This window comes from Crinia signifera, chromosome 19, assembly GCF_055691185.1.
Source record: "Crinia signifera chromosome 19, ASM5569118v1, whole genome shotgun sequence".
NCBI classification, from domain to species: Eukaryota; Metazoa; Chordata; class Amphibia; order Anura; family Myobatrachidae; genus Crinia; species Crinia signifera.
In genome coordinates this window covers 48,787,519-48,814,025 of record NC_139226.1, presented here as the reverse complement: position 1 = coordinate 48,814,025, position 26,507 = coordinate 48,787,519, and the positions used below count along the sequence as shown (strand labels likewise).

The window sequence follows — 26,507 nt, the reverse complement described above, 5'->3', positions numbered from 1 at the left end:
GATGTTTGTATAGCGCTCCAATGTTACGCAGCACTTTACATAGAACATCGGTCACATACTGTAAGTCCCTGGGCGGGATGAACTAACCAATGTCAGAACATCCTGCCACACATCACATTCATACTAATTGTGTATTTACGAACATTAGTATCGCATAAGACAGCTGTGTTGATAGAAACTGTTTTTTGTGATCAGCGTTGGTCCCGTAACTTCCAGGTTTCAGCCTCAGTGAGGGCCATAATGGGCGCGGGAGGGATGCATGTGAATCTGTCTCAAAGCACAATGCGGAAAGAAGCTGCATCTTTCAATAAAACCAATTTTTTACAGCTTATTATTCTTATTACATCTGAATCCATGTAGATAGGCTAAATATGTTAATACATACAAAGTACACACGAGATAGATGAAGATAATAATAATAAGAACACCAAGTTAATGCTAAGCATTAGTCTAACTTATTACTAGGGATGCCAGTTCCGGGGCAATTTTCGATCCCGGAACACGTGTTATTTTTGCTAGTGGAAAAAGGGTATAGCAGGGGAAGAAGCATGAAGCAGTGACAAGGGAGGAGGGGCCATGGGCCACTTTTTCTCTGGCTCACTTCTCCCTGATCACTACTTCATACATCTATCTCTAAGTATGCTTCAAAAGGCTGGGCGGTACTTGTTTCCTAGCACGGCGCCCGTGATTTTGATTGTATCCATCGGGTCGGAAAAATCGCGTCGATCGCATCGCATGCCAACCAAATCGCATCGCATGCGATGCGATCGACCCGATTTTACATTGACTTCAATGTAAAAAGCCCCCAAAACCCCCATTTTAATACCAAACCCCCCCTCATGTTTGAAATGCGCCCCCCCCATTGTTAACGCCACCCCACTATTGACGCCAACCCGAAGCGTGGCGAGCGCAGCGTTCCCGCGAGGGGCCGCGGTACGCGTCCTCCGACCTTTTCATACCCCTACTATCCACATCGGCGTGGAGGTGATCTTATAAAGTGTGGTGAGCGCAGCGAGCCACCGAGCCCGAAGCGTGGCGAGGGGACGCGGATACCTTCACAGGTATCCGCGTCCCCTCGCGGGGCGCGCTGCGCTCGCCACGCTTCGGGCTTGGTGGCTCGCTGCGCTCGCCACACTTTAGAAAATCAACTCCACGCCGACGTGGATAGTAGGGGTATGAAAAGGTCGGAGGACGCGTACCGCCGCCCCTCGCGGGCTCGCTGCGCTCGCCACGCTTCGGGTTGGCGCCAATAGTTGGGTGGCGTTAACAATGGGGGGGATTAAACATACTTTTTAACCATATTCATTGTGAAATGGGCCATATTGGCCCATTTCACATTGTCACCTATGTAAAATCGCGTTGATCGCATCGCGGCCCATTATAATGGCCCGCGATCAACCCGATTTTAACTTGAAATTTTTTTTAACATTGACGCCTATGGAAAAATCGCGGCCCCTTATTAAGGGCTGCGATGGACGCGATCAACGCGGTTTTCTCTTTCACCGGCAAATTAGCTGGTGATTGACAGAAAATGGGGTCCATCGCGTTGATTGTATGCCTTAAAGTTAAGGCATACAATCAACGAGATGGGCGCCGTGCTAGGAAACAAGTACCGGCTGGGCTTTCTCTTCCAGCGGGCATGTAAACCAGCTAGCCAGGTCACGCATACACATGTACAAACTGCAAGCTCGGTGAAGCAGCTCATTAACCCTGATCTCCCAGCAGGCCCAGAGATATATTATTGGTAAATAGAGGCATTAAGGTATTTTCTGTATTCTATATATCAAATGAACTTGATTGTTGTTCCAACCATATATGTATGAATAGTTTTTTTTGTGTGCTGTAATAGTGTAAAGGCCCCCATACACTACGCGATTTGGGCCCAATTTCACCCGATTCTGGAGGATCGGGCTGAGAAAGCGGGTGAAATTTCCCAAATCACGTATGGTATGACATCCGATCTCATCCGATGCGTGGTCCTGTGCGCATCGGATCAGATTGGGAGATAAATCTTATGTGCAGCCGGCAGGGAGCAGGTTCGGGGGAGCGGGGACCAGAAAGCAGGTTCCGGTCTGGGGGAGCTGCAGTAGGGGTAGTGGGGTAGCAGAAGGAGAGGAACGCAGAGCAGAGTCCGGTCCCCACGGCGAACAGCAGAAGAATAGAAAAAAAAATCCTATTCAAAAGGCTGGGTGGCCGCTGATTGGCTGAGCTCTCAGCCAATCAGCGGCCGCCCAGTCTTTTGAATAGGATGTTTTTTATTCTCCCTCTCGCTGCTACCCCAGACTCTGCTCTCAGTTCCCCACGGCGAACGGGAGAATAGAAAACATCCTATTCAAAAGTCTAAACAGCCGCGGCCGCCCCGTCTTTTGAATAGGATTTTTTCGTTCTATTCTCCCGCTGATCGCCGAGGGGACCGGTCTCTGCTACGATACGATTTATCACATATGAAAAATGGCAAATCAGGAGGTACTAGGGGAGCTCAGGGGAAGTCGGGCCGACATTAGGCCGACTTGTCCTTAGGACAAATCGGCCTAATGTATGGGGGCCTTAAGACAACACAGGAGAGCTGCTTAGACGCAGAATCACCTAAATGTAACTGTTTTTTTATTCCTTTGTAGGAACTGATACAGAATGCTGACGACGCTAAAGCAAGTGAAGTAATTTTTATATATGATGAAAGGGAATATGGAACCGAAACCTTACACTCAAGTGATCTCCATGTCATCCAAGGTATTGTATCCTCAGAGCTCCATATATAATAATTGCAGAGCTTTAGCATGGGAACACCCATAAAAAACAGTTCAGCAAAGTCTCATCAAGCTGCTGTACAATGTATCAGAGTATCTCCTGCAGATACTGAGCAGCACTGACAGCTGTAGCAGGGCACACAGAATGGCTATTCACTGATTACACAGAGGGGATGGCAGACATGTAGTGCTGCAGCGGACACTGGAGAGGAGACAGCATGAGCTCTCCCTCTAACATCCGCACCCACTGCATCGGCCGGAACTCCCTCTCGCAAGTATTCACCCTCCTCCCACCCCACCACGCTAATCCATCCCTGGCCTTAGGGCAGCCACAGCAGAGCTGCCAGCATCATCCCAGTTCTCCATCTGCACACTATTAAGCAACACACCATCCTGTACTAGCTGGCTACCGACAGCACACTCACCCATTCTTCTCCGCTGGCTCTCCCCTGGTGCCCCATCTCCACTGTTCCCAGTGGGGGCGGGGGTGGCCGACTCTCCTCTTCTGCTCGCTCTGACAGCGGGCGGCCTGACCAGTGGCGGTGTTGGTGTGCGACTGCAAGGGAGCCCGGCCCTGGCTCAGGCTGACGGGAAGCCTGCCGGTGTTAACGGAAGATGAAGTAGATTATTCTCTCCTCCTGTGAGTCCCCTCCCATCTATCACACCGAGCTGTGGGAGCTGGGCTGCAGCAGCAGAGCGCCAGCATCAGTGGGGCTCCTGTGCCTCTATGGCACCGGCTCCCCCCGCCACCGCTAGGGCTGTGGAGCCCTATTTACAACACTGTGTACAATAGTGTATTCCAACTTCATGCCTAGCAGATTGTAGATACCGTGCACTAGGCTGCTGCTCTGCAAGCCTTCATCCATCTCCCTGCTGTACTAGATAACTGTCTGTGTGTCGGCTCAGGGTCCAGCATAACATTCAGAGCAATACACCCATCATATTATTTTCTGACATGACAAACTGCTCTACTTGCCCTATTTATATTGTTTTAAAATTGTAGTTGTAATAACAAAGATAGGACAATAGCCTGGTCGTGACTCCGTTACAATAACACATTTCTTACACAAACTCAATAAGTTATGTATACATGACACAATAAGTTATGTATACATGACACTAACACAGCCCGGTATACATATGCCCATCTGTACATAAATTGGGTTGGGATACGGTCATTTAGTCTACAGCATGATGGTCGACACCATTAGGTCGACATTGGAAAAGGTCGGCATGGTTCTAGGACGAAAGGTCATTAGCTTGACAGGTCATTAGTTCGACAGTGTCTAGGTCGACAGTGAAAGGGTCGACATGGAGTCTTTCACTGTTTTTTGAGCCGACGTGTACCGACAGGCGGTATTTCATGCTCTACCATCCACTAGGGCGTAGTGAGAGAATAAAATAGTGGCCGATGCATTGCGAGCGATGTGAGGGGATGAGGTGTGACCATGTCGACTGTGTTGACATTCAGGTAAAAAAACAGTGAAAAACCCCATGTCGACCTTTTGACTGTTGACCTAGACATTGTCGAACTAATGACGCTTCAACCTATAGCCATGTCGACCTTTTCACATGTCGACCTTTTCCCATGTCGTCCTACTGACTGTCAACCATCATGCTGTAGACCATATATGCACCAGCAGAGAGATATTATTTATACGGCAGTATATGCACCAGCAGAGAGATATTGTTTTTATATGGCAGTATATGTGCGAGCAGAGAGAGATTATTTTTATATGGCAGTATACGCACCAGCAGAGAGATATTATTTTTATACGGCAGTATATGCGCCAGTAGAGAGAGATTATTTTTATACGGCAGTATATGCACCAGTAGAGAGATATTATTTTTATACGGCAGTATACGCACCAGTAGAGAGATATTATTTTTATACGGCAGTATATGCACCAGTAGAGAGATATTATTTTTATACGGCAGTATATGCACCAGCAGAGAGATATTATTTATACGGCAGTATATGCACCAGCAGAGAGATATTGTTTTTATATGGCAGTATATGCACCAGCAGAGAGAGATTATTTTTATACGGCAGTATACGCACCAGCAGAGAGATATTATTTTTATACGGCAGTATATGCACCAGCAGAGAGATATTATTTATACGGCAGTATATGCACCAGCAGAAAGATATTTTTTTATATGGCAGTATATGCACCAGCAGAGAGAGATTATTTTTATACGGCAGTATACGCACCAGCAGAGAGATATTATTTTTATACGGCAGTATATGCACCAGTAGAGAGATATTATTTTTATACGGCCGTATATGCACCAGCAGAGATATTATTTTTATAAGGCAGTATATGCACCAGCAGAGAGAGATTATTTATACGGCAGTATATGCACCAGCAGAGAGAGATTATTTTTATATGGCAGTAGTATATGCACCAGCAGAGAGATATTATTTTTATACGGCAGTATATGCACCAGTAGAGAGATATTATTTTTATACGGCAGTATATGCACCAGTAGAGAGATATTATTTTTATATGTCAGTATATGCACCAGCAGAGTTATATTTGGTACTTGTGTACTAGCACGGCGCCCATCACATCGCATACCATAAGGCATACGATGGTATGCGATGCGATACAATGTTAGCAGATGTTATACAATTATAAATTGTATACCATCGAATTGTATGCCATTGTATGGCATATACAAGGGTATAAGATTTTAAATTGTATAAGCACCCTAATGGGTGTTTTCAATGTTAAATGTGCCTCCTATAAGATAAATAATTGTATAAGCACCATAATAGGTGCTTACAATGTTAAAAGCACCCCCACGCCACCCATGCTATCAACGCCAAACCGAAGCATGGCGAGCGCAGCGGTACCCGTCCTCAGACCTTTTCATACCCCCACTATCCACGTCGGCGTGGAGTTGACTTTATATAGTGTGGCGAGTGCAGCGAGGGGACGCGGAATACATGTGAAGTAATGCGGGGCTCGCCACACTATATAAAATCAACTCCACGCCGACGTGGATAGTGGGGGTATGAAAAGGTCAGAGGACGCGTACCGCCGCCCCGCGTGGGCTCGCTGCGATCGACACGCTTCGGGTTGGCGTTGATAGTGGCAGTGGCGTGGGGGTGCATTTAACATTGTAAGCACCTATTAAGGTGCTTATACAATTAAAGATTGTATATACAATTTAAAATCACATCTCATTGCATTGTATGCCATATACAATGGTATACAATTTTAAATTATTTTTATACGGCAGTATATGCACCAGCAGAGAGAGATTCTTTTTATACGGCAGTATATGCACCAGCAGAGAGATAATATTTATACGGCAGTATATGCACCAGCAGAGAGATATTATTTATATGGCAGTATATGCACCAGCAGAGAGATATTTATATGGCAGTATATGCACCAGCAGAGAGATATTATTTATATGGCAGTATATGCACCAGCAGAGAGATATTATTTTATTTATATGTCAGGAGTACACTGGTATTAATATTTCTTTATATGTCAGACTCAGTACAGTAGATGCACCAGCAGAGAATATGTTTACTAGTTATGTAAGGCTGTCAATACACCAGCAGGGAGGTATTATACAGCAGATGCACAAGCAGACTGGTATACAAGTGGTTATTAAGTTTAACAACAGTGCACAGTCCTATACTATTACTGATTGAAGTGGCCAGGTACTGGCTGGGCTTGCAGTGCAGAGCACACACCACCAGAGAGCAGAGCATACAGTGGCACTAGTAGGCACTGGCAGTCACCCCAGCAGCAAAAAAAAGACCGGCCCCTAACCTACCTAACCTAACAAAGCTCCGCACAGTAAGCACACTCCTATCCCTAACCCTCCTAACTCACGAGTGACAAATGGCGCCGGATTCTCGCGGTTATAGAGAGGTCCGGATCTTGCGACAATCTGGCTCCCAGTCGAAGTCCACATGGATGTTAAGTATGAAAAAGTCCCCAAAAATATAACCAATCGGGAAAAACCCATGTCGACCCTTTTCATGTTTCGCCCTTTGCCATGCCGACCTTTTGCTTGCGTTGACCATTTTTTCAATGTCGACCATGTACATATCGACATATTGACTGCCGTCCTACACATTGCCAACCTATTTCAGCCCATATATCCATGTTCATTTCCTGCTTGTGATTATTGTTCTCCTGTTCTTAGATGCCCAGGAATGAGTCGTCATTGGAACGGTTACAGCAGCACTGAGCATTTAATAATCTACAGTACATGTCCTATGGTCAGGGCTGAATGTGTCGATGGGGGCGGGCAATGGGAATGTCTGCTAAGTTAAACTTGGCGATTTTGCCGATTTCCAATGGGTCAAAACGTCAAAATCTAAACATCATATAGGGGGTTATTGTAGTCCATTCTTTTTGACAAAATCCTTCTTAGATGGACAAAACCATGTGCACTGCGGGTGGGGCAGATGTAACTTGTGCAGAGAGAATTAGATTTGGGTGGGGTTTTTCTTCAAAGTGAGATCTATATTGAAGTGTAAAATCATGCAGTCAGTATTTTCCCTGCACAGAAACAAAATAACTCACCCAAATCTAATTCTCTCTGCACATGTTACATCTGCCCCCCTGCAGTGCACATGGTTTTGTCCATCTAAGAAAGATTTTGTCAGAAAGAATGAACTAGAATAAACCCCATAGTGTGTACGCGCCATTACTGATGCGCATCATCAGCGCCATCCTCCGTCGGCTATGCTTGCGAGTGTGTATGCACTTGCTAATGCTGCGTCCACATTGCTCCCGATGTTGCTGAGTGCACACATCATCTAGTGTATACCCAACATTAGATGGAGGGTTGTAGTAGAGGATGAACATGGACTGTGTACAGTATGTGAAGCTGTTGGAGTATTGTGTACTCTATATAAAATTAAGTTAATTTATTCAATTTTGTTTTTCCTCCAGGTCCATCTCTCCTGGCTTACAACAACGAGACGTTTACTGAACGGGACTGGGAAGGAATACAGACACCAGGAAACAGCATTAAGAAGAAAGACCCCAATACTGTTGGCCGATTTGGGCTGGGCTTTAACTCTGTATATCACATTACTGGTTAGTCGGAGAACAGTTTAATTTATTACATTAGAATATATAATGGATTTACAACGATTGTAGGTTTCTGGTATTTGGAGCTGGATGAATTCTACCTAACGAGCAATATGATAAAAGTAGGAGGTGTTTGGGACACAACGTGTCAGTGAGGTCTACACTCGCCCCCTCCGCTCCATGCAAACACCTTTGCTGTCAATCGGACAGTCATTTGCATTTCTGAGGCCCGTTCGCTTAATCAATCCTAACTGAATAATCCCCATGGTGTGCTTCAATGTACAGTAGCGGCTGCAGTGGTTTTTTTTCTGACACAATTTCTGTTCTGCTCCCTATACCAAGGAGGGGGGCATACATGCATTTTTTGCAGGCTTGACTCCCCTAGTTTAACCAGCCTTGATTACCTCTAACCTGAGGCTGTCTAAAATCATGGTGGGGACCCTCATATGGGTTTTGTTTTTAGTATTGGGCTGAATCTCTTGATTGGAGTCCCTCTATCGGGATGTTGGCATTGGTATTATGACCTCTGGAAGCCTGACTGCCAGTCATTCGTATGTATCCCACTTGTGTTGGTTTCATCGAACAGGTTTGATTTAACCAACAACTGGTTTCTGGCTTTTTTCACAGTGTCACCCCAACAGCCAATTATTGTTATGGTCTATATCTGCATTTTTCAACCACTAGTGTGCCTTGAGCTTTTCTAAAGTGTTCCCAGGGCCGCCAAAAGGAGGGTGCTGTGAGTACAGCTGTCTTGGGCCCCTGCCTCTGGAAGGGCCCGGGCAGCTCATTTTGCACACAGAAAACGCCCACGCCCGATTGCCTCCGCTGAGCTGCGCTCAGTGCGCTGAACAAAGCAGGTCATGGAGCACAGGCTTATTCAGCGATGTGCTGCTGAGCGATCTGTCTGGGCTAGTGTTCTCCATCAGAACACTGGCCCTGACCAAAGCGATTAACTAGATTTATCCAGCATGATTGACACTATCGCAATGCCTCTACATACGGAGTGATGTAGGGGTATTTTCTAAGCGATCAATTGAGATCGCTTAGAAAAAAAACCTTAATCCCTATGTGTGTAGGCCCCATAAATGTCAGTGGGAGAGAAATAGAAGTGATGGTACAGACAGAAGGGAAGACAAAAAATAGGAATGGTGGAGATTAAAGACCGTAGTTATATATTTAGCTCTTTACCAAAGCTAATAGATTTTTAGAAGCATGCTTTGTTTATTTTATTTTATTTTTTTCATCCACAGACCATCCTACCATCTTCAGTGGGAAATATCTTGGGATCCTGGATCCACAGGAAAAGATTCTTCAAAGGGGAGGATTGTTGTGGAACATTGAGAAAGGACGGAAATGTGTAGAAGAATTCAAAGACCAATTTCAACCATTCCAACTGGCATTGGAAGCCCTTGATCCAGGTCTTTGGGCAGAAATTCTCAATTCTGGTTATTTCAATGGGACTCTCTTTCGCTTCCCTCTTCGACTATGTCCTTCTGAAATATCTGATAATATCTATAGTGCAGACAGAGTTCAAGAGCTCTTTGAGTCTTTTATCAAGGATGCTAGCATCAGTCTTCTTTTCCTTCGTCATATCAAAAGTGTATCGTTAAAGAAATTTGGCAAAGATGGAGACCTCATGCCTTTGCTCACAGTTAACGTATGTACTGAAGATCCATTTGTCTCAGAGACTGCTGATCTTGCCGTTGAAACACATTTTAAAGTTACTTCTCTAAAGTGCAATGGTAAAGCAGAGGAAGAATGCAGATGGTTGGTGACTGCCTGCACAGTCCAAGAAAATGTATTTCCAGAACTTACAGAGTTGAGTAACAAACGGTGCAACAGGCCTGCTCTTGACTTGGCTTTTCCATTATCCAAGCCCTGCATGGATTTGTTTGGAGGCCGTTTAAGTTGTGTTCTGCCACTTCCAGACAAAGAGGAGAACAGGACAGGTCTGCCATGCCTCATCAATGGCTGTTTTGACTTAACCGACGACAGGAGAGGCCTAAAGTGGCTTGAAATTGATCAACAGCATGACGAAGCTGCTATATGGAACCATATGCTGGTAGAACAAATATTGCCTTTACTTTATAGATGTGCCATTAAGAATGCAGTGTCTTTAGTAAAGCTGTCACAAATGACAGCAGAGATGGTATACAATATTTGGCCAGACCCAGAGAGGACTGCACATAAGGGCAGATGGCATGGTCTTGTAAAAAAGTTGGCCCTTTCACTGGTGAAAGAAAGCGTATTTCAGACCATTGACGAAACCCAGTGGATAGATGCAGCACAAGCTGTGTTTTTACAAATTGAAAATGGTGAAACCTGTGATTTGTTAGAGGAACTACTTCTGCTGTTGAATGTTCCACCTGTTAAAGTTCCTGATCATGTCTACTCACTGATTCAGTTGGCTAAGGGCAGCATGGCGAGATTTAATACGGTGTCTCCAGGTCTTGTGAGAAAGATCTTGCATATGGACGACTGGCTTGAGTTTTCAAATGAAAAAAAACTGCTGCTTCTCAAGTACGTTATCAGAGATGGACTCCACAATGAGCTACTGAACCTACGACTGCTGCCGTTATCTGATGGAACATTCACCAGCTTCCAAGACACAGAGAGTAATGGCATGGTTTACATGGACAGCGATGAGTTTCCAAGGTAAGAAATTTAATTTATAGTCCCGGCGGGTTTTTAATGAAGACTTTTCTGTCCAGTGGTGGAAGCAGTCATCACCGGGGTATGATGTCTCTGAAACCTGAAAGTGTGGAGGGCTTGGCCAATGTGCATTGTAAGCTATGCTGAAGGACACATTTGGGCTCGTATGTGCTTATGTAAGCCCAATTAAACAACTGTTTTTGTAATTAAATCAAAGGATCTTTAAAACATCAGCAGTTTATAGGTCCTGGGGAAAGTGGGTTATGGAGTGTTCTACCAGAAAGAAACATCTAGAACAACTTTCTACTCTCATAGGTTGTCATTTGAGGCAAGAATTCTGCAAGCAATGGTGCAGCATGGAATTGTATAGTGTAGAGAGATTTGTGCTGACCAGGAATTGGGCCAAACAAGAGGCCATATTTATGCATCTCCATTCACCAAAACCATTACCTCCACTGAATAACCGACTACAGCAGCAAGCTTTTCTGTTTCAGTGATGTCATTGGGATTGTATGGGGTGCAGAACTACAGGAAACCCTGGAGAGCCAGCAAGGAGAGTAGACTTTGGTCCAGATTCAGTTACACAAAAGTTTTTTTTTTTTTGTTCTTAGCCAATTACGGTAGGGTGATTCTATTACCACTACAGTGGCTGGGAGCAAAATAAGCCTTCTGAGACTTAACTTGCCAAGTGTGGCTTTCTAGGCTAGCTGATTCAGTAGCTTTTATAGAGAAGCCAGAAACTGGGGTATACCTCTTTTGAAAGAGGGAGTCCAATCATTCAGAATGCATTGCCCTAGTAACAGAAAAATATTGCATCAGAACAATAAATAACAATGTCTGCAGAAATATTGGGAAACTACACATGAACAAAATGCAGTCAATTTGCGCAATATTTACATGTTGTTGTTTTTTTTTCTTTTACTGAAAGAATATTATTACCGGGACTTGCACACAGATTTATTCCAACGGATCTACCTGGTGATCTACTTTTGTTCCTTACAGAACTTGGAAAAAAGAGTAAGTACATCTTGTTTGGCTTAAATATCTCTTGAATGTCTCATTTATTTAACTATTTTTGTATTTGTTAAATATTTTCTTAAATGTGTGTTCCGCCATGGGAAAATATGTAGTTTGAACATATTTGATCTTGAATATACAAATACCTCATTATCACGCCTCCCCTCTGGGAAAAGTAAGCGAGTATGGCTTGCTCCCAAGCAGAAGAACAAATGGATATGTTCAGTAAGGGTGTGTTATATGCCTAAAGAATAATATATGAACCAAAAAAAATTAATACAGAACAATGCTGGGGTTCACTGACACGTGAATAAAATATACCATGTGGCTGGTTTAAGATATATATAGAATTGTTAAATCAATTGTCCAAAAATTACATCAATCTGACAGAAAATGGGGAATTCCCATAAATAGATAAAAGAGAAACTCAACTCCTCTAATGATGTAGATCAGTACCACAATTATAGTAAATTAATTTGGTGCAGGCTTCTAGCAAAATAGCATCCAGAGTGTTAGGGGTAAATTTACGGTACTTGTGTATTATAGCGGCGCCCATCGCATCGCATACCATAAGGCACGCGATATTGCGCGATATTGTACAATGTCATACAATTTTAAAATTGTATAAGCACCCTAATGGGTGCTTACAATGTGAAATGCACCCTCACGCCACCCCCCCACTATAAACGTGAACCTCCGACCTTTTCATACCCCCACTATCCACGTCGGCGTGGAGTTGAGAATAGAAAGTGTGGCGAGCGCAGCGAGGGGACGCGGATACCTGTGAAGCCCGCGAATGGACGCTCGGTGGCTCGCTGCCCTCGCCACACTTTCTATTCTCAACTCCACGCCGACGTGGATAGTGGGGGTATGAAAAGGTCGGAGGACGCGTACCGCCGCCCCTCGCGGGCTCGCTGCGCTCGCCACGCTTCGGGTTCACGTTTATAGTGGGGGGGTGGCGTGGGGGTGCATTTAACATTGTAAGCACCCATTTGGGTGCTTAAAAGCACCCTTTAGGGTGCTTATTCAATTTACATCGCATAGGAGGCAAAAATCGCGTGCATGGCATGCGATGCGATTAAAACATCGCGCGATGAACATCGGGGGCGCCGCTATAATACACAAGTACCAAATTTACTAAGATGGGAGTTCTATTGACGATGGGATGTTGTTTATAAAAACAGAATCAGTACTTGTGTATTATCACGGCGCCCATCGCATTGTGTACTACTAATTAAGGTATGCAATGGCATGCGATGCGACGTGATCATGCCCGATTTGGGCTTATTCCCATGTTAAATGCCCCCCCCAGACCCGATTTTTAATTGTATACCCACGCTGATGGGTAATGAGTATGTTAAATGCCCCCCCATTGTTAATGCCACCCCACTATCAACGCCAACCCGAAGCGTGGCGAGCCCGCGAGGGGTGGCGGTACGCATCCTCCGACCTTTTATACCCCCACTATCCACGTCGGCGTGGAGTTGATTTTATGTAGTGTGGCGAGCGCAGCGAGCCACCGAGCCCTAAGCGTGGCGAGCAGACGCGGAATGTATGTGAAGTCATCCGCGTCCCCTCGCGGGGCTTGCCACGCTTCGGGCTCGGTGGCTCGCTGTGCTCGCCACATTATATAAAATCAACTCCACGCCGACGTGGATAGTGGGGGTATGAAAAGGTCGGAGGACGCGTACCACTGCGCTCGCCACACTCCGGGGTGGCGTTGATAGTGGGGTGGCGTTAACAATGGGGGGGCATTTAACATAGTCATTACCCTTCAGGGTGGGTGTACAATCAAAAAATCGGGTCTGGGGGGGCATTTAACATAGGAATCAGGCATGTGGGTGCCTGTACAATTAAAAATCAGGTCCAGTCGCAACGCGTGCAATCATATCGCATGTGATGCAACGTGATTTTTGGTTGTACAATGGCCTACGATGGAAATCGTGGGCGCCGTGATAATACACAAGTACCACAGAATCAGATTATATCTCTTATCTTCTAGAAGGTGCTAAATAAAGATGTAGAATCTGATTGGTTGCTATGGGCAACATCTAATCTTAACTAGAACTCCCATTTTAGTAAAAGTACCCCTTAGTCCCAACAGTGATATGGATGCATAATACAATCTGTGGATTATAGTGCAGGTATTGTCTGGTATAGTGCCCACTGGTAGGTTAACTTTACCAATTCAACAATGTAGAACATTTGTAGCTGCCGTCCTCGCATATGTGCAGGCAATTTAGATGGTAAAAGTGCTTATTCGATTGTGTGCTGATCCAGATTGTAAACCGTTGCCATTTTGTGGTAGCTCTTGATGTGATAGGTTCCACGTCTTCCTCGGGTGCTCCTTAAGAACAATGGCAATTGGTATGGAGAATTAAACCATTACACATTATGCAAATAATAAAACTATGTGTTTAATAAAAATTGTGTACTTTTTATAATAATAAGAGATGGATCATTTGATATTGAAAATTTGTGAGTGCTCACACCAAAAAGCATTTATGGGTATCTGTAAAAGAATCATTCTCCAAATGCAGGATGTAGAAAAGTCACTGAATGGATATGATGGCGTTTCATTATTCTAATGTCTGGTCCATCCAAATGAACAGGTGAAAACAGGCTTTAATTGGATAACACCAACCCCCCCAAATAAAAATAATAATAGTCATGGGCAATCAATTTCTCTCTCTAAATGCAAAAAACTTTTTGAAATGTAACATTTGTATTTTCTTTTTTAGGAACATTCAAGAATCTTGTGTGTTTGGATAAAGAACTGATCTGCAGAAGACTGTGTGAAGCCCTTCCTCAGAGATGGCATAATAGTTCTGACACCATCATTTGGCATCCAGGGGATTCGGATAATCCACCAATGCAATGGATTTTCACCCTATGGTCCTTTCTCCAACGATATGACCACATATTACATTTGTTCGACAACCAACCAATTGTGCCACTAAATAAAGTTACTAAAAGTTCAACTGACATTCCGCTTGCACGGCTAAAAAGAAATCCAGCATTGTTTTACCAAAACAGCGATGGGCTAAACTTGGCTGAAAGCATTACTGTGATATTGGAGAAAGCTGGTTGCACAATAGTACAACACAAGAACTCTTGTTTGTGGCACAAAGACTTGCACCTTTACATCCTGGTTCCCACGCCAAATAATGTTCTACAAGCCTTTTTCTATTTAAACCTAAACCAGATTCGAGAAATACTTTTGCGTGCTCCAAAAGAAAATGTAAGAAAGTTTGCAAAATTCTTTTCTCAAGCTTTTGCTTTCACATCCACTGAACTGGATTGTTTGTACACACTACCACTCTTTTGCACTGCTCCCTCTATTACACTCCCTGACTCTGAACTGGTAGCTGCTGATCGCCTAAGTGCAATAGAGCATGGCACACTCCCAGCTGTGCTGGAAACCTTGGTGCTCCCAAATATTGTTATAAAGTGCCGTGACGAATCGGACCAAAGACTACTACAGCTGATGAACATTCCATTACTAAAATCAGCTGATTTGGCTTTAATGATTGTAAGAGCAATTGAAAATGGCACCTATAATTGTTATCCTGACAAAGCGCAAAATGCAATGGTGTGGATTTTGCGGAATGGATATGTGCTTTTTAATCAGAATGACCAACTGAAACTGGTGTGCAAAAGTCTTCGTTTCATACCTTGCAATGGAAAACTTGAACAACCGTGTGTTCTTTATGACCCTACAGTTGAAATATTGAAAGAGTTGTTTGAACCAGAAAAATTTCCCCCTGACAACTATCATGAGGAATCGATATTGATGTCGTTAAGACTCCTTGGGTTGCAGTATACCATACATCAAATTAAACCGGATGATGTGTTACAAATTGCTCAGACATTTAGCCAAGGTGAAGACTGTGCTAGATCATTTAAAAAAGCTGAAGTTCTGGTTAAGGTCTGCAATGATACTACGGTATTATCACAGTTTAACAAACACAGCTTAGGAAAACTCTGTAGCCTTTCCTGGGTACCATATAACGCTAACGACTCCGAGACCGTATTGCGTGAACCGGAAAATCTGAGAAATATGATGTACCGCAACATAGTGGAGTTTTCAATGTCTTTAACAAATTGTTTTAATGAAAAAGCAAGTGCCATTCTTGGCCTAAGTCAGCCGCCACCTCCGGAAAAAGTTGTGGAAAATCTTCAAGAAATCCGTATGTACTATAAGAAAATGGACCAATCCTCCTTGTATGGGAGACTCCATGACATTTACAAGTACATGCAAGATCGTATTATGCAGTTTTATGATATTCTCGAAGAAATCATCATTTGGAATGGAGAGAGTTTTTCTTACCCAGATGAGATTGTTTTATCCCATCCTGAAGGCTTGGATCTAAGTTCCAGTGTGAAGAAAGTACCATCAGATTTTTTAATTTACAAAGACCTTTTCACCAGTTGTGGTGTGAACAGCACTTTGCCAGAAGATGAGGTGATTCTAATCCTGCACACATTAAAAAATCATCTAGACAGCGGACTCTCTTCTGGAACTTCCAAAGACCTGAAGCTTGCAATATCTATCCTGGAATGGATGAAAACCAATTCTGTACCTGGAACAGATGATCTCCCCATTCCAGTAGCGCTTGGAAGTTCTGGATTTAGCCTGCAATCACTCTCTGATACTGTGTATCGTGACATGGAAAATAAGTGCCTACCCACTACATCTGCCGACTGCTATATCACCCATGAAGACCTTTCTATGGCAACAGCCAGATATCTAAATATTCCACTTCTGAGCACCAAGTTATTAAACCCAGAATTTTTTGAACTATGGGGGCCATCTGAGCCAGTGACTCTACGAATTAAAAATATCCTTAGAGAATACAGTGAACATGTAGAACTGTTTAAAGAACTTATACAGAATGCAGATGATGCAGAAGCCACAGTCTGCTCTTTCCTGGTGGATATGCGACAGAACTCTGAGTGCCGACACAGTCTTATAGACCCCGGTATGGCCAGGTGTCATGGGCCAGCATTGTGGTCTTACAATAATAGCAAATTCACAGAAGAGGATTTTACCAATATTACTCGTATTGGAGCAGCCACAAAGGAAAGTCAGAAGCACAAAATTGGTAAATTTGGACTGGGATTTAACACTGTGTACCATATTACAGATGTGCCTTCCATTATGAGTGGGTCAAAAATTATCATATTCGATCCAAATGTGAACCACTTGCAGAAACACATTAAAAGTATTAACCCAGGAATGAAGTTGGATCTCCAAAAAAATCCCAAGGTCCTTGAAGACTTTTCTGATCAGTTCCAACCATACTCCAGTGTATTTGGTTGCAAGCTAACTCATCCTTTTTACTTTGACGGGACTCTCTTTCGCCTACCATTCCGTACAGTGGAAGAAGCTCAGGACTCGGACATCTGTCCCCAAGTATTCAGTGAGGAACAAATCAACATCTTTATGAAAGATTTTGAGGGATCCACAGATACCCTTGTTTTCCTAAAAAATGTAAAAGAATTACACTTAAGTTGTGTTGACAATAGTTCTCGTCTAGAACACCCATTGAAAAGAGTTCACCTTCACAAGGAAAAAGTTCAAAGACTGGCTATATCTCAAGATGCTATATTACAACAGGAACAAATAAATGTGTCTAAAAACTTAGGTGTGTTTACAAGGGGGTTAGATATTAACAGCTCAAACATCATAAAAATTGTTGGGCAGCATATATCAAGTGATGAAACATACTACCTAACGCAGTCTAGCCTCGGGATCCAAGAATCATTTGAAATGTTCATGCAAGACCAAGAAAAGTTTTCACTACCAGTTGGCGGAGCTGCTTTTCCTTTAAAGAAGAATGAGACTACTGGAAAATGGATTCCTGATTTAGTCGACTTTCATGGAACGGTATTCTGTTTCCTCCCTCTTCCGGTTTGCTCTGGCTTGCCCTTTCATATCAATGGAAGTTTTTCAGTTATGTCAAACCGCAAGAGCTTATGGGATACAACCGTAAAGGGTGAGTGGAATAAGAAATTACTCGCCGATGCTGTTCTAGTGGCTGTCCTAACTGCGCTATTGCAATTAGAAATACTAAATCAGAATGATATTATACAGGACTACTGCTATCATACATTTTGGCCAGACATCACAAAAGTCAACACTCATTTCACAGAAGTGGTGAAAAGCTTTTATCACGCAATCGTCTATGGATTCAAAAAATCCTTGCCTGCTCTCTTTAGCAATGGCCATGAGTGTTGCACTGTAAAGCATGCTTGCTTTCTAGAACTAGACAAATTCTGTGATCAAGCCATTGAATGCCTTGCTAAAAAATTGTTTACCAAAATTCTAAAAAAGCCATACTTGGCTATAGACCTTCCAGAATGGGTAAAGAATGGTTTCCGTGAGAGTAATTGTGCCAAGGGGATAGAAAATAACTTTTACAATCGTGAAAGATTCTACAGGGAGATAATATTCGAAAACCTGGACTCTTTAGATGCAGAAGACAGAAATACCATTGTATTACATGCTATCGACCTACAAACTACACCACTGGACATTTTACTTGTGTCAAAACCTTGCATTCCAACATCTTCACGTGGCAGATTACAGTTTATTGCAAATCTGGTGCATCCACAGGGAAAGGTGTCAGCACTGTATGACCCTGAAGAAGGACATTTTCCTGCAGGAGAGGAGTTTCTTAAACCAGAGAGATTACACCGTTTACAGACTCTGGGTATGCTGAAGAATGAATTGCCTATAAAAGAACTCATGAGGAAAGCCTGCAAGATTAAAGATGTATGGATGAATGATAGAGACAAGGCTTTAAAACAAATCTGTTGCGTATTGGAACTGTTAAATGATCTTCTTCAGAAAAGTCCTGTAAAAATTCAAAAGCAAGACTTCCAAGACCTTATGTTTCTTCCCGCAGTGCCACCGCAAAGCATCATTGCCCAGTTAAAAGATCTGATGTTAACCAAATCAACAGACCTTTATCATTACAAGTATAATGATCTTGTCAGCATGGTTAAACCCGTACTAAGCAAAGAACATTTGGGAAGCATTAAGTTGACTAATTCTGTATGGTCTTTTCTGGGCATGGATCGTCTTCCTTCTGCCCAGATTGTGATGTCTCAACTGCAGCAGGCTTGCACAGTACAAAATGTGTTAAACCCACAAGAAACTTCTCAAATTGTACTGACATGCTATAGTTATTTTGATAAACAACTTGCAAAGGAACCAAGCTACGCTGGCTACATTAAGGACCAATTATCACGTTTCCTGTTTATCTACACTGACAATGGTTTTGTTCCGATGACTGTAGTGGCTCACAAACTTTCTTTCGATGCTTCCCCTTATTTGCATAAACTGCCAAAACATTTTGAAGCTTTTCAGAAACTTTGGGATTGTGTTGGAATACGTACAAAATTTTCATTTCAACATTACATTGCTGCCCTTAAGCAGATGGCTTTAAAGCACAGAGGAATCCCGCTTTCACAAAATGAACTCAGAGTGGCATTAAACTTACTTAATAGCTTATATGAGATAGCGGATGTTGATCTAAGCAATTCAGTTTACACAGAGCACATTTTTGTGCCAGACAAGCAATGTGTATTGCGCCATGTGGACAAAATCTTTTACAATGACTCTCCCTGGCTTCCTTGTGAGGAAGAAATTAATTTTTGCCATGATCTGATTCCTCGAACTGTGGTATCTTTAGGAGTCAAAACAAAACGTCACCGCACACTTCAGAAATTAAAAGTTTCTCACCTTTTAAAATGGGTTTCTGAATTTGGTGCAAAGGAAGACCTTACCACGCGCATCAAGAACATTATCAAGGAGTATTCGTCAAAAAAAGATATACTGAAAGAACTTATTCAGAATGCAGATGATGCTAAAGCTACTGAAATTCATTTTGTGCTGGACAGCAGAACACATGGAACAAGAAACACATTTGGAGAAGAATGGCACCCGCTACAAGGCCCAGCTCTTTGTGTTTACAACAACCAAAAATTTGATTCCAAAGATATTGATGGAATTAGACAGCTAGGTATAGGCGGCAAGCAGGATAACTTGGATACAACTGGAAAGTTTGGGCTTGGCTTTAATTCAGTATACCACATAACTGATTGTCCTTCTTTTGTGACTGGTGATACAATCATGTGTGTCTTCGACCCTAACCAAATGTTTTTGGAAACTGCTGATGATAATAGCCCAGGTGGAATGTTCACTGTGAATAATGAATTCAGGAACACCTTTCAGGATGTGTATAACACTTTTTTACCTTCTGTGTTCAACCTACAAGAGGGTACAATCTTCCGTTTACCACTAAGGATGTCACAGACCGTGTCGAAGTCCAACATCAGTGACCAAACTTCATCTTTGCAGGACATTAGAGAAATGTGCGAAGATTTGGATAAAGATGCAGACAGCTTGATTCTGTTCTTAAACAACATTAGAAAAATTACCTTTTCTGAAATTTCAAAAACAGGAAATCATAAACTGGTCCTCTCTATTGAAACAAAATTACACGATAGCCATGAGAAAAGATTATCTACATTCCAAGAAAGGTTTTGCAAATGTGCTGAGAATAGAGAACTTTTATCTGAGGCTTCACCCTTAAGAGTATCTTTCGTTGTGGAAATAAGACACAGCAGATCAGAGGCTGCAACCCGTTGGCTTGTAGTTAGGCAGTTGGGCATCGAAGGCACTGGCTCTTTGGCTACTTTAAAGAAAATCTCCAATCATTTACATAAAACTCTTATTCCTCATGGCTCAATAGCAGCCTGTCTCACTGGTTCAATAAAAGGAAGGGCTTTCTGTACTTTGCCGCTTCCTGTAAGAACTGGTCTCCCTGTTCACATCAATGCAAATTTTATTGTGGATATGGCACGTAGAGATGTTTCCAAAGAAGACGGCAATAGCATAAAGACTGCATGGAACAAGTTTCTTCTCTCAAGTGTTACAGCTCCACTGTATTGCTATCTTCTTGAGTGCCTGCGTGAAGAAATAATTCCACATAAACCATGTACTTTTCAATGTTTTGATACCTGCAAGCTGTATCTAGATAGGTACTTACATTTTTTCCCGACTGTTACAGAATCTGTGTCACCTCTGTGGCACATAGCAGTTCATACAGTCTATTTGACTATCTTTAAAAACAACATACAAGTAATTCCGGTTTACAGGGTACATGAAAACAAACAGAAATACGCCAAAGATATTGTGTCTGTGCAGTGGGCAAGCATTGGGCAAGACTCAATCACTGTAGAACCATTCTTTTTCATCCTGAAAGAATTTAAAGACATTGAAAAAATACTTCATAATATTAACATGCGATTAGCATATGGAGGTTCCGGAAACTTTCTGGGTAAAGCTTTTAAAGCAGCTGATGTAAATATCCTTGAATTAAGTCCACAATCTCTGTGTGAATACTTGAGACAAATTCAACTATTTCCCCAAGGTATTACAATACCTGCCCCTGTCTCTATGTCTCTTCTCAGAGATAATAATAGTTGTCATTTGCTTTTGAGCTATTGTCTGAGGCTTTTTTCCAAAAAAGAAACATTGGATCTGCAGGGAGTTCCTCTGCTAGTTACAATGGATGGAATGCTTAACAATTTTGATAAAGGTAATCCAAAATTTTCTTCAGAATTCCATGCACTTTTTCCAGATGAAAGTAGCAAGTTTATAAACATGGACATTTTTAGAACCTGTCTTGTAAAAGAAGGTTATTGCAGACACTTGACTGTTGGGAATTCTGCCATTTTCGTAAAGAATCACCTTGGGCCGATTCATGAAATAACTTCTGCAACAACTGGATCTGGCCTTTTACTTTCACAAGAAAAAGTTGACTGGTTTAAAAGACTATGGAGTTTTTTCAAAAGTGAAATACAAACGCAGAAAGCAGAAAAGCAAGAGCAACTATTTATGGAAATTATTTCTCTGTATTCTCAATGGGCAATTGTACCTGTCTGTCTTAACAAAGATTCTAAAACATACATCCTTCCACCTGTTCATCTTCGGAACATTTGCTCTTCAGATATCAATGACCTTGGCAAGTTCTTGTTCAAATTGGGAATCCCTAAATTAGAATTATGTATCTTTCCCATAGAAATCATTAGCCGCATAAAAGGTCAATTGTTGGACACAGAAAATGTTGAAATGGTGCTCAAACAACTGAATTCTAGAAGTGATCTTCACTGGGAATTAATGGAAGCTGGTGACCTTGACATGCTTTTGTGGAATATCTTACAGAAGTTGCCATCTTACAAAAACCAAAAATTTCTTGTGCAAATTCTCCAGTCTTTACCGTTGTTTGAAAACTATCAAGGCAAAAGAAAATCCTTAGCTGTATATCAAAACAAGTATATTCTTGACACAAAATTTCACCTGAACTCTCTTAATCTTTCTGAAATAAACCATCAAACAATATTCCTTAAAAATACTCCTTTTAACAAGAAGGCTGCTGAATACATGGATATTCCATTAATCAATGACTTTTCATTACTTACAGATTTCCTCATCCATCACCTAACATCCCTTAATGACTTGCAATTACTAGACATTCTTAGGTTGGTTTTGGAAGTACAATATTTGGAACCTTATAAAAAAAAAGAAGGATGGATTTTAACTTCCCTTAAATCTGTAAGATTAATCAGAGACAAACAGGGAGTACTTCAACAAGTATCGTACTTTTTTGATAAGAGGGTGCAGATTTTTTCAACACTTGAACTCCAGGAATTGTTTTTGCCGGACAATTTGTCAAAGATGTTTGAAAAGATGCTAGCTCAGTTCTACTCTCTCATGGAGAAACTTGGGATGCAGTGCTCACTTTCAGAAAGTGATTTTATAAGATTTGCTACAAAGATTCAAGAAGATTCAAAGAAAACACACAATTTAAAATCATTAATTCCCAAGGCTAAAGCATTGTTTAAATATTTGCTAGCTATGAATGATGATCAACTAAGCAGTGGGTTTGCAGCTGAGGTAGGAAACATCTCATTTATCATTCCTTGTGATGTCCATGATGACTTACAAATGCTTCACCCTTCGTATACCAAAAACTTCAACACAGTGTCACTTAAAGGATCTCTACTAGTGTCGGAGTGTTATGAACCATTGGTTTGGACCTCCATGTCCATAATAAAACAAACTTCAAAATGTAGCAAGAAAATGGAGACATTTCTCAGTCAATGTGGGATTCATCGTGAGCCACCTATGAAAAAGGTAATTGAGAACGTGAAAAATGTATGTAAATCTCAATGTGCTAGCAAACAGTTACAAGAAATAAGATGTTGTGTCTTAAAAGAAACTTATACTTTTCTTCAAAGACAAGGCCCAGACATTGACATTACTCCTCTAGAGAATGTACCTTACATTCTAGTAGATCATTGTAGAAATATTGCTGAAAAAAATCAAGTTGTTTTTAATCTTCAGAGGGAAGATCATCTCCAGCCATACCTGTACAAGTTGCCTTCTTTACTTGCATGTTATAGTGACTTTTTCCAAAAAGTTGGAGTTGAGGCTGAGCCTTCTGTGTTTCACTTTGCAAATGTTCTTTCAACAATTTATAAGGAGACATTAGACAAAAATTCTTTGCACCCCAATCTCATAAAGACAGTTAAAGAAGCTACACATCAACTTTCCAAACTTCTTGAGACTATAAAAACAAAAGATCTCCAAAACCTCACGACTCTTTATCTTCTGGCTACTGATGGCAAACTCTACAAGTCCTCTAGCCTGGTTATAAATAATTGCCGTTCACGAACTACAACAGCCAAACTGAACTGTCTATTTAAGTTTGTTGACCATCTGTCATTTGATGTCTATGGACAAGAAAATCTCATGAAATATTTACCATTGGCTATTCGTCCAAGAATGCTTTCTGATATTACAGAAGAATTTCTTAATTTAGATTTACTAAAGCTTTGTACATATGGTGAAGACTGTCCACTTAAAAGAAAATTAACAGAAATACTACTTTCTTTAGAGTTTCATGATGGTCTAATTTGCTTACTACGACACCAGAGCAGTGGAAAGATGACTCGGGAGGAGGCTAAAAAGAAGTGTAGCATTATTTTTGGAAAGTTAGACATAATTTGTTGCCTTGAGATACAGACTATTCTTATGTATGAAGATAATCCATTGGATGGCACTCAAATGCTAAAAACAGTTGACATAAAGTGTGAAGAAAACTGCTGTAAAATTTATCTGGAACATAGTGAATCAATGGTGACCAGAAAGGCTGTGAAAGTGGCAGATGCTCTTGCAAACCAAATAAACATCCTAATGGAATATGTGTTAACCACTTTATCGGTAAAAATTGTGAAGGAAATGCTGGTCTGTGAAGACACTAATGAAATAATTGACGTGCTGAAAGAATATAACATACAGAGCTCTAACACTGGAAACTCAAATGCCTTTTCATTGCCAAATCCTGGAGAGAAGATTCCCAGTGAATGGCATGATTGCTTAGACATGAGCATTTTGAATAATTTCAAAGTAGATGATTACGTTGGCTACCTGGATCCTCTGGACAACTGCTACTTATATGCTATAGTTATAGAAGAACTGGAACATCTGAAATTTGAAGGCTGTGAAATGCAAATGTATCGCATAAACATTGGCCAAGATGAAATGATTGACGTTAGTGTACTTGATTTGTATCAGTTCAAAAGGTCGGTGAGCCAAAGTATGAAAAGTCTTGTTTTGCACAAGAACCCACAACATCAAGAAGAAATTCTTGAAAAATGGCATAAATCATCCATGGAAGAAATTAAAAAAGAAATTGATCTACAGTTAAATAAAATATGGGGATTACCTGTAGTTGAACGGATAAAAGCAATAAGACGGCTCTATCTAAAGTACCATCCAGACAAAAACATTGGCAATGAGAAACTATCAACAGAGATTTTCCAATATCTTCAGCAAAGAATCAAAGTATTGGAATCTGGTGGGAAATTGTGCCATAGCCACGCATCAACCAACCATTCTGGTCCTTCCAAAAATTCTTCGAAGTTTTGGGCAAAATGGGACGAGGAAGCTTTCCAACACAAAGAAAACCGTGAGCGCTTTTCACATGGAACTAGATGCAATTATGATTTTTGGGCATACCACAGCAATCCTACTAATCCAAAGCCTCAAGAAGCTGAGCGATGGTTGAGGCAAGCCATGTGTGATCTGAAGGCTGCAGAGCATGATGTTGGTCACCACCACACAGAATGGGTGTTCTACAAAGTACATCAAGCTGTAGAAAAGGCTTTATTTGCAGCACAGTATTTAAAGTCTGGAAAAATTGACAAGGGTTGTGGTATAGTCTCTTTAGCAGACAAGGTATCCCGCTACTGTAACAGTCTCCACAGCATTGGTAAACATGTGATACAAATGGAAAGGTATGGAGTAGATAAGCAAAAAACTCAATACCCTAATTACTACGCTCCACCCGACATTCCTAATGATAGATGCGCTTCGGATCTAGAAGAGGCCGTTATTACTCTAGCCAGAAATGTTCTACAGAAAATAGAGCTTTATGTCCTGAAATGAGAAGTGCTCCAAGAGATGGCATTCCGGCTTTTACAGAATGTCACTTGTAATTACTTTGTCGTTTTCTAATTGTCAGTTATTGAGGAAAAAAAAGATAACAGTAATGTTTATTTGTTGCCTTGCTGTGTCGTTATACTACTACACACAAGTAATTTAGCTAATTATGTTTTATATTGTATTAAATCAAGCACAATATGAATATAGTTTAGATTTTCTATACTGTTTTTTTTTCTCATGTATTGATTCTCATGTAATAATAATTTTCCAAAAGATTTTCCAATAAAATGTGTTCTGCATAACGATGTTGTTTTTGTAGCCTTATTTCAGTTCACTCTGATACAGCAGTTTATTAAGGCTCTTGGCAATCCTAGTTTTCTGTAAAAGTAATTAGTATTTTTTAAGTGGTGTAAAAATAAAAAATAAATACTTTGATACAATTAAAAAACTAATAATAAGCCCATTTATCTAATTAAGACAGAAGAGCACAAACTCATATTAATTAACTAACCTTCAATGAGGTACATATAGGTCCTGATTCTGGTTGACTCTGTAAGCTGAAAAGATTGCAGTTAAACAAGTCCCAGAGTGCCCGCCCTGCCGAAAAACTGCCCCGTGCCGGAAAACTTCCCCACACCGCTGTATCCCCTTGCGATGTGCTATGAAAACACATCCCATCGCATGTGCCCACAGCAGGAGATATCATTCGATGGTCGGCGACCATCGAATGATTTCTCCTGAGCTCTCAAATATAAGTCAGTGGAGACTGACTTATGTTTGCGGGCGCTGGAATGAAGACAGGGCAGGCGGCTGATATCATGTGATGTCAGCCGCTCTACCCGACACACTTTGTCCCATCCACATTTGCATGTGAATGCCCATCATTGTCATGGGACGCATGTGCAAACCTGGCCATCGGGGAAGGGGACGATTTTTGGTTCACTGTGAGTGAACCAGAATCGGACATATATTCTAGTGCTTTTCCTCTTCTATATGATTCTTCATTTCTTCTACCCTAGTAGTGTACATCCCCACCATTTACTAGTAACCACACCGGTGAAAAATATGCACTAAACCGTAGTGCCCACTAAATTGAACTTATTGTCTAATTTGCACTTGACTTATAAATGCAGTTGATTGCTGGTTTTCATCACAAAATTTGGTTCAAGTAAATTAGCAAGTGTATGCCTCAGGCATATGCAATGCAGGTGCTAGCTGCGCAGTGCGGTCTGGTTGCATTTTCTGAATTGGTAATCCTCAGCGCAAGACTTTGCTAATGATAATCATTGGCTTCCGACTACATACAACCTACTTATGAACACATTCTTTCAGACCTGGACACTCTAAAGCAGTGGTCGCCAACCCGTCGCTCGCGAGCTACCAGTAGCTCGCCTGAGCAAAACGGGTGGCTCGACCACTGCTCTCCGCCCCAGGTCCACCCGCTGCTGCCTCCCCCTGCCGCCGCTACCTTCCCCCGCACTACTCCAAAGTCTTTTTCTT

General features: G+C 41.7%; 1 protein-coding gene across 3 annotated transcripts in view; it reads left to right on the top strand.

Annotated features, from left to right (window-relative positions):
- LOC146042514 (sacsin-like) overlaps positions 1 to 25,309 on the top strand; it is a 37,241-nt gene extending 11,932 nt beyond the window's left edge. For all 3 annotated transcript variants that reach the window (XM_083162552.1, XM_083162551.1, XM_083162553.1), the window contains 5 exons: positions 2,619 to 2,730; positions 7,676 to 7,822; positions 9,067 to 10,471; positions 11,397 to 11,485; positions 14,227 to 25,309. In XM_083162552.1, the coding sequence (XP_083018678.1) occupies positions 2,619 to 2,730; positions 7,676 to 7,822; positions 9,067 to 10,471; positions 11,397 to 11,485; positions 14,227 to 25,010 (12,537 nt within the window). In that variant the 3' untranslated portion in view covers positions 25,011 to 25,309. The remainder of the gene's footprint in view (positions 1 to 2,618; positions 2,731 to 7,675; positions 7,823 to 9,066; positions 10,472 to 11,396; positions 11,486 to 14,226) is intronic.
- The last annotated feature ends 1,198 nt before the right edge of the window (positions 25,310 to 26,507 follow it).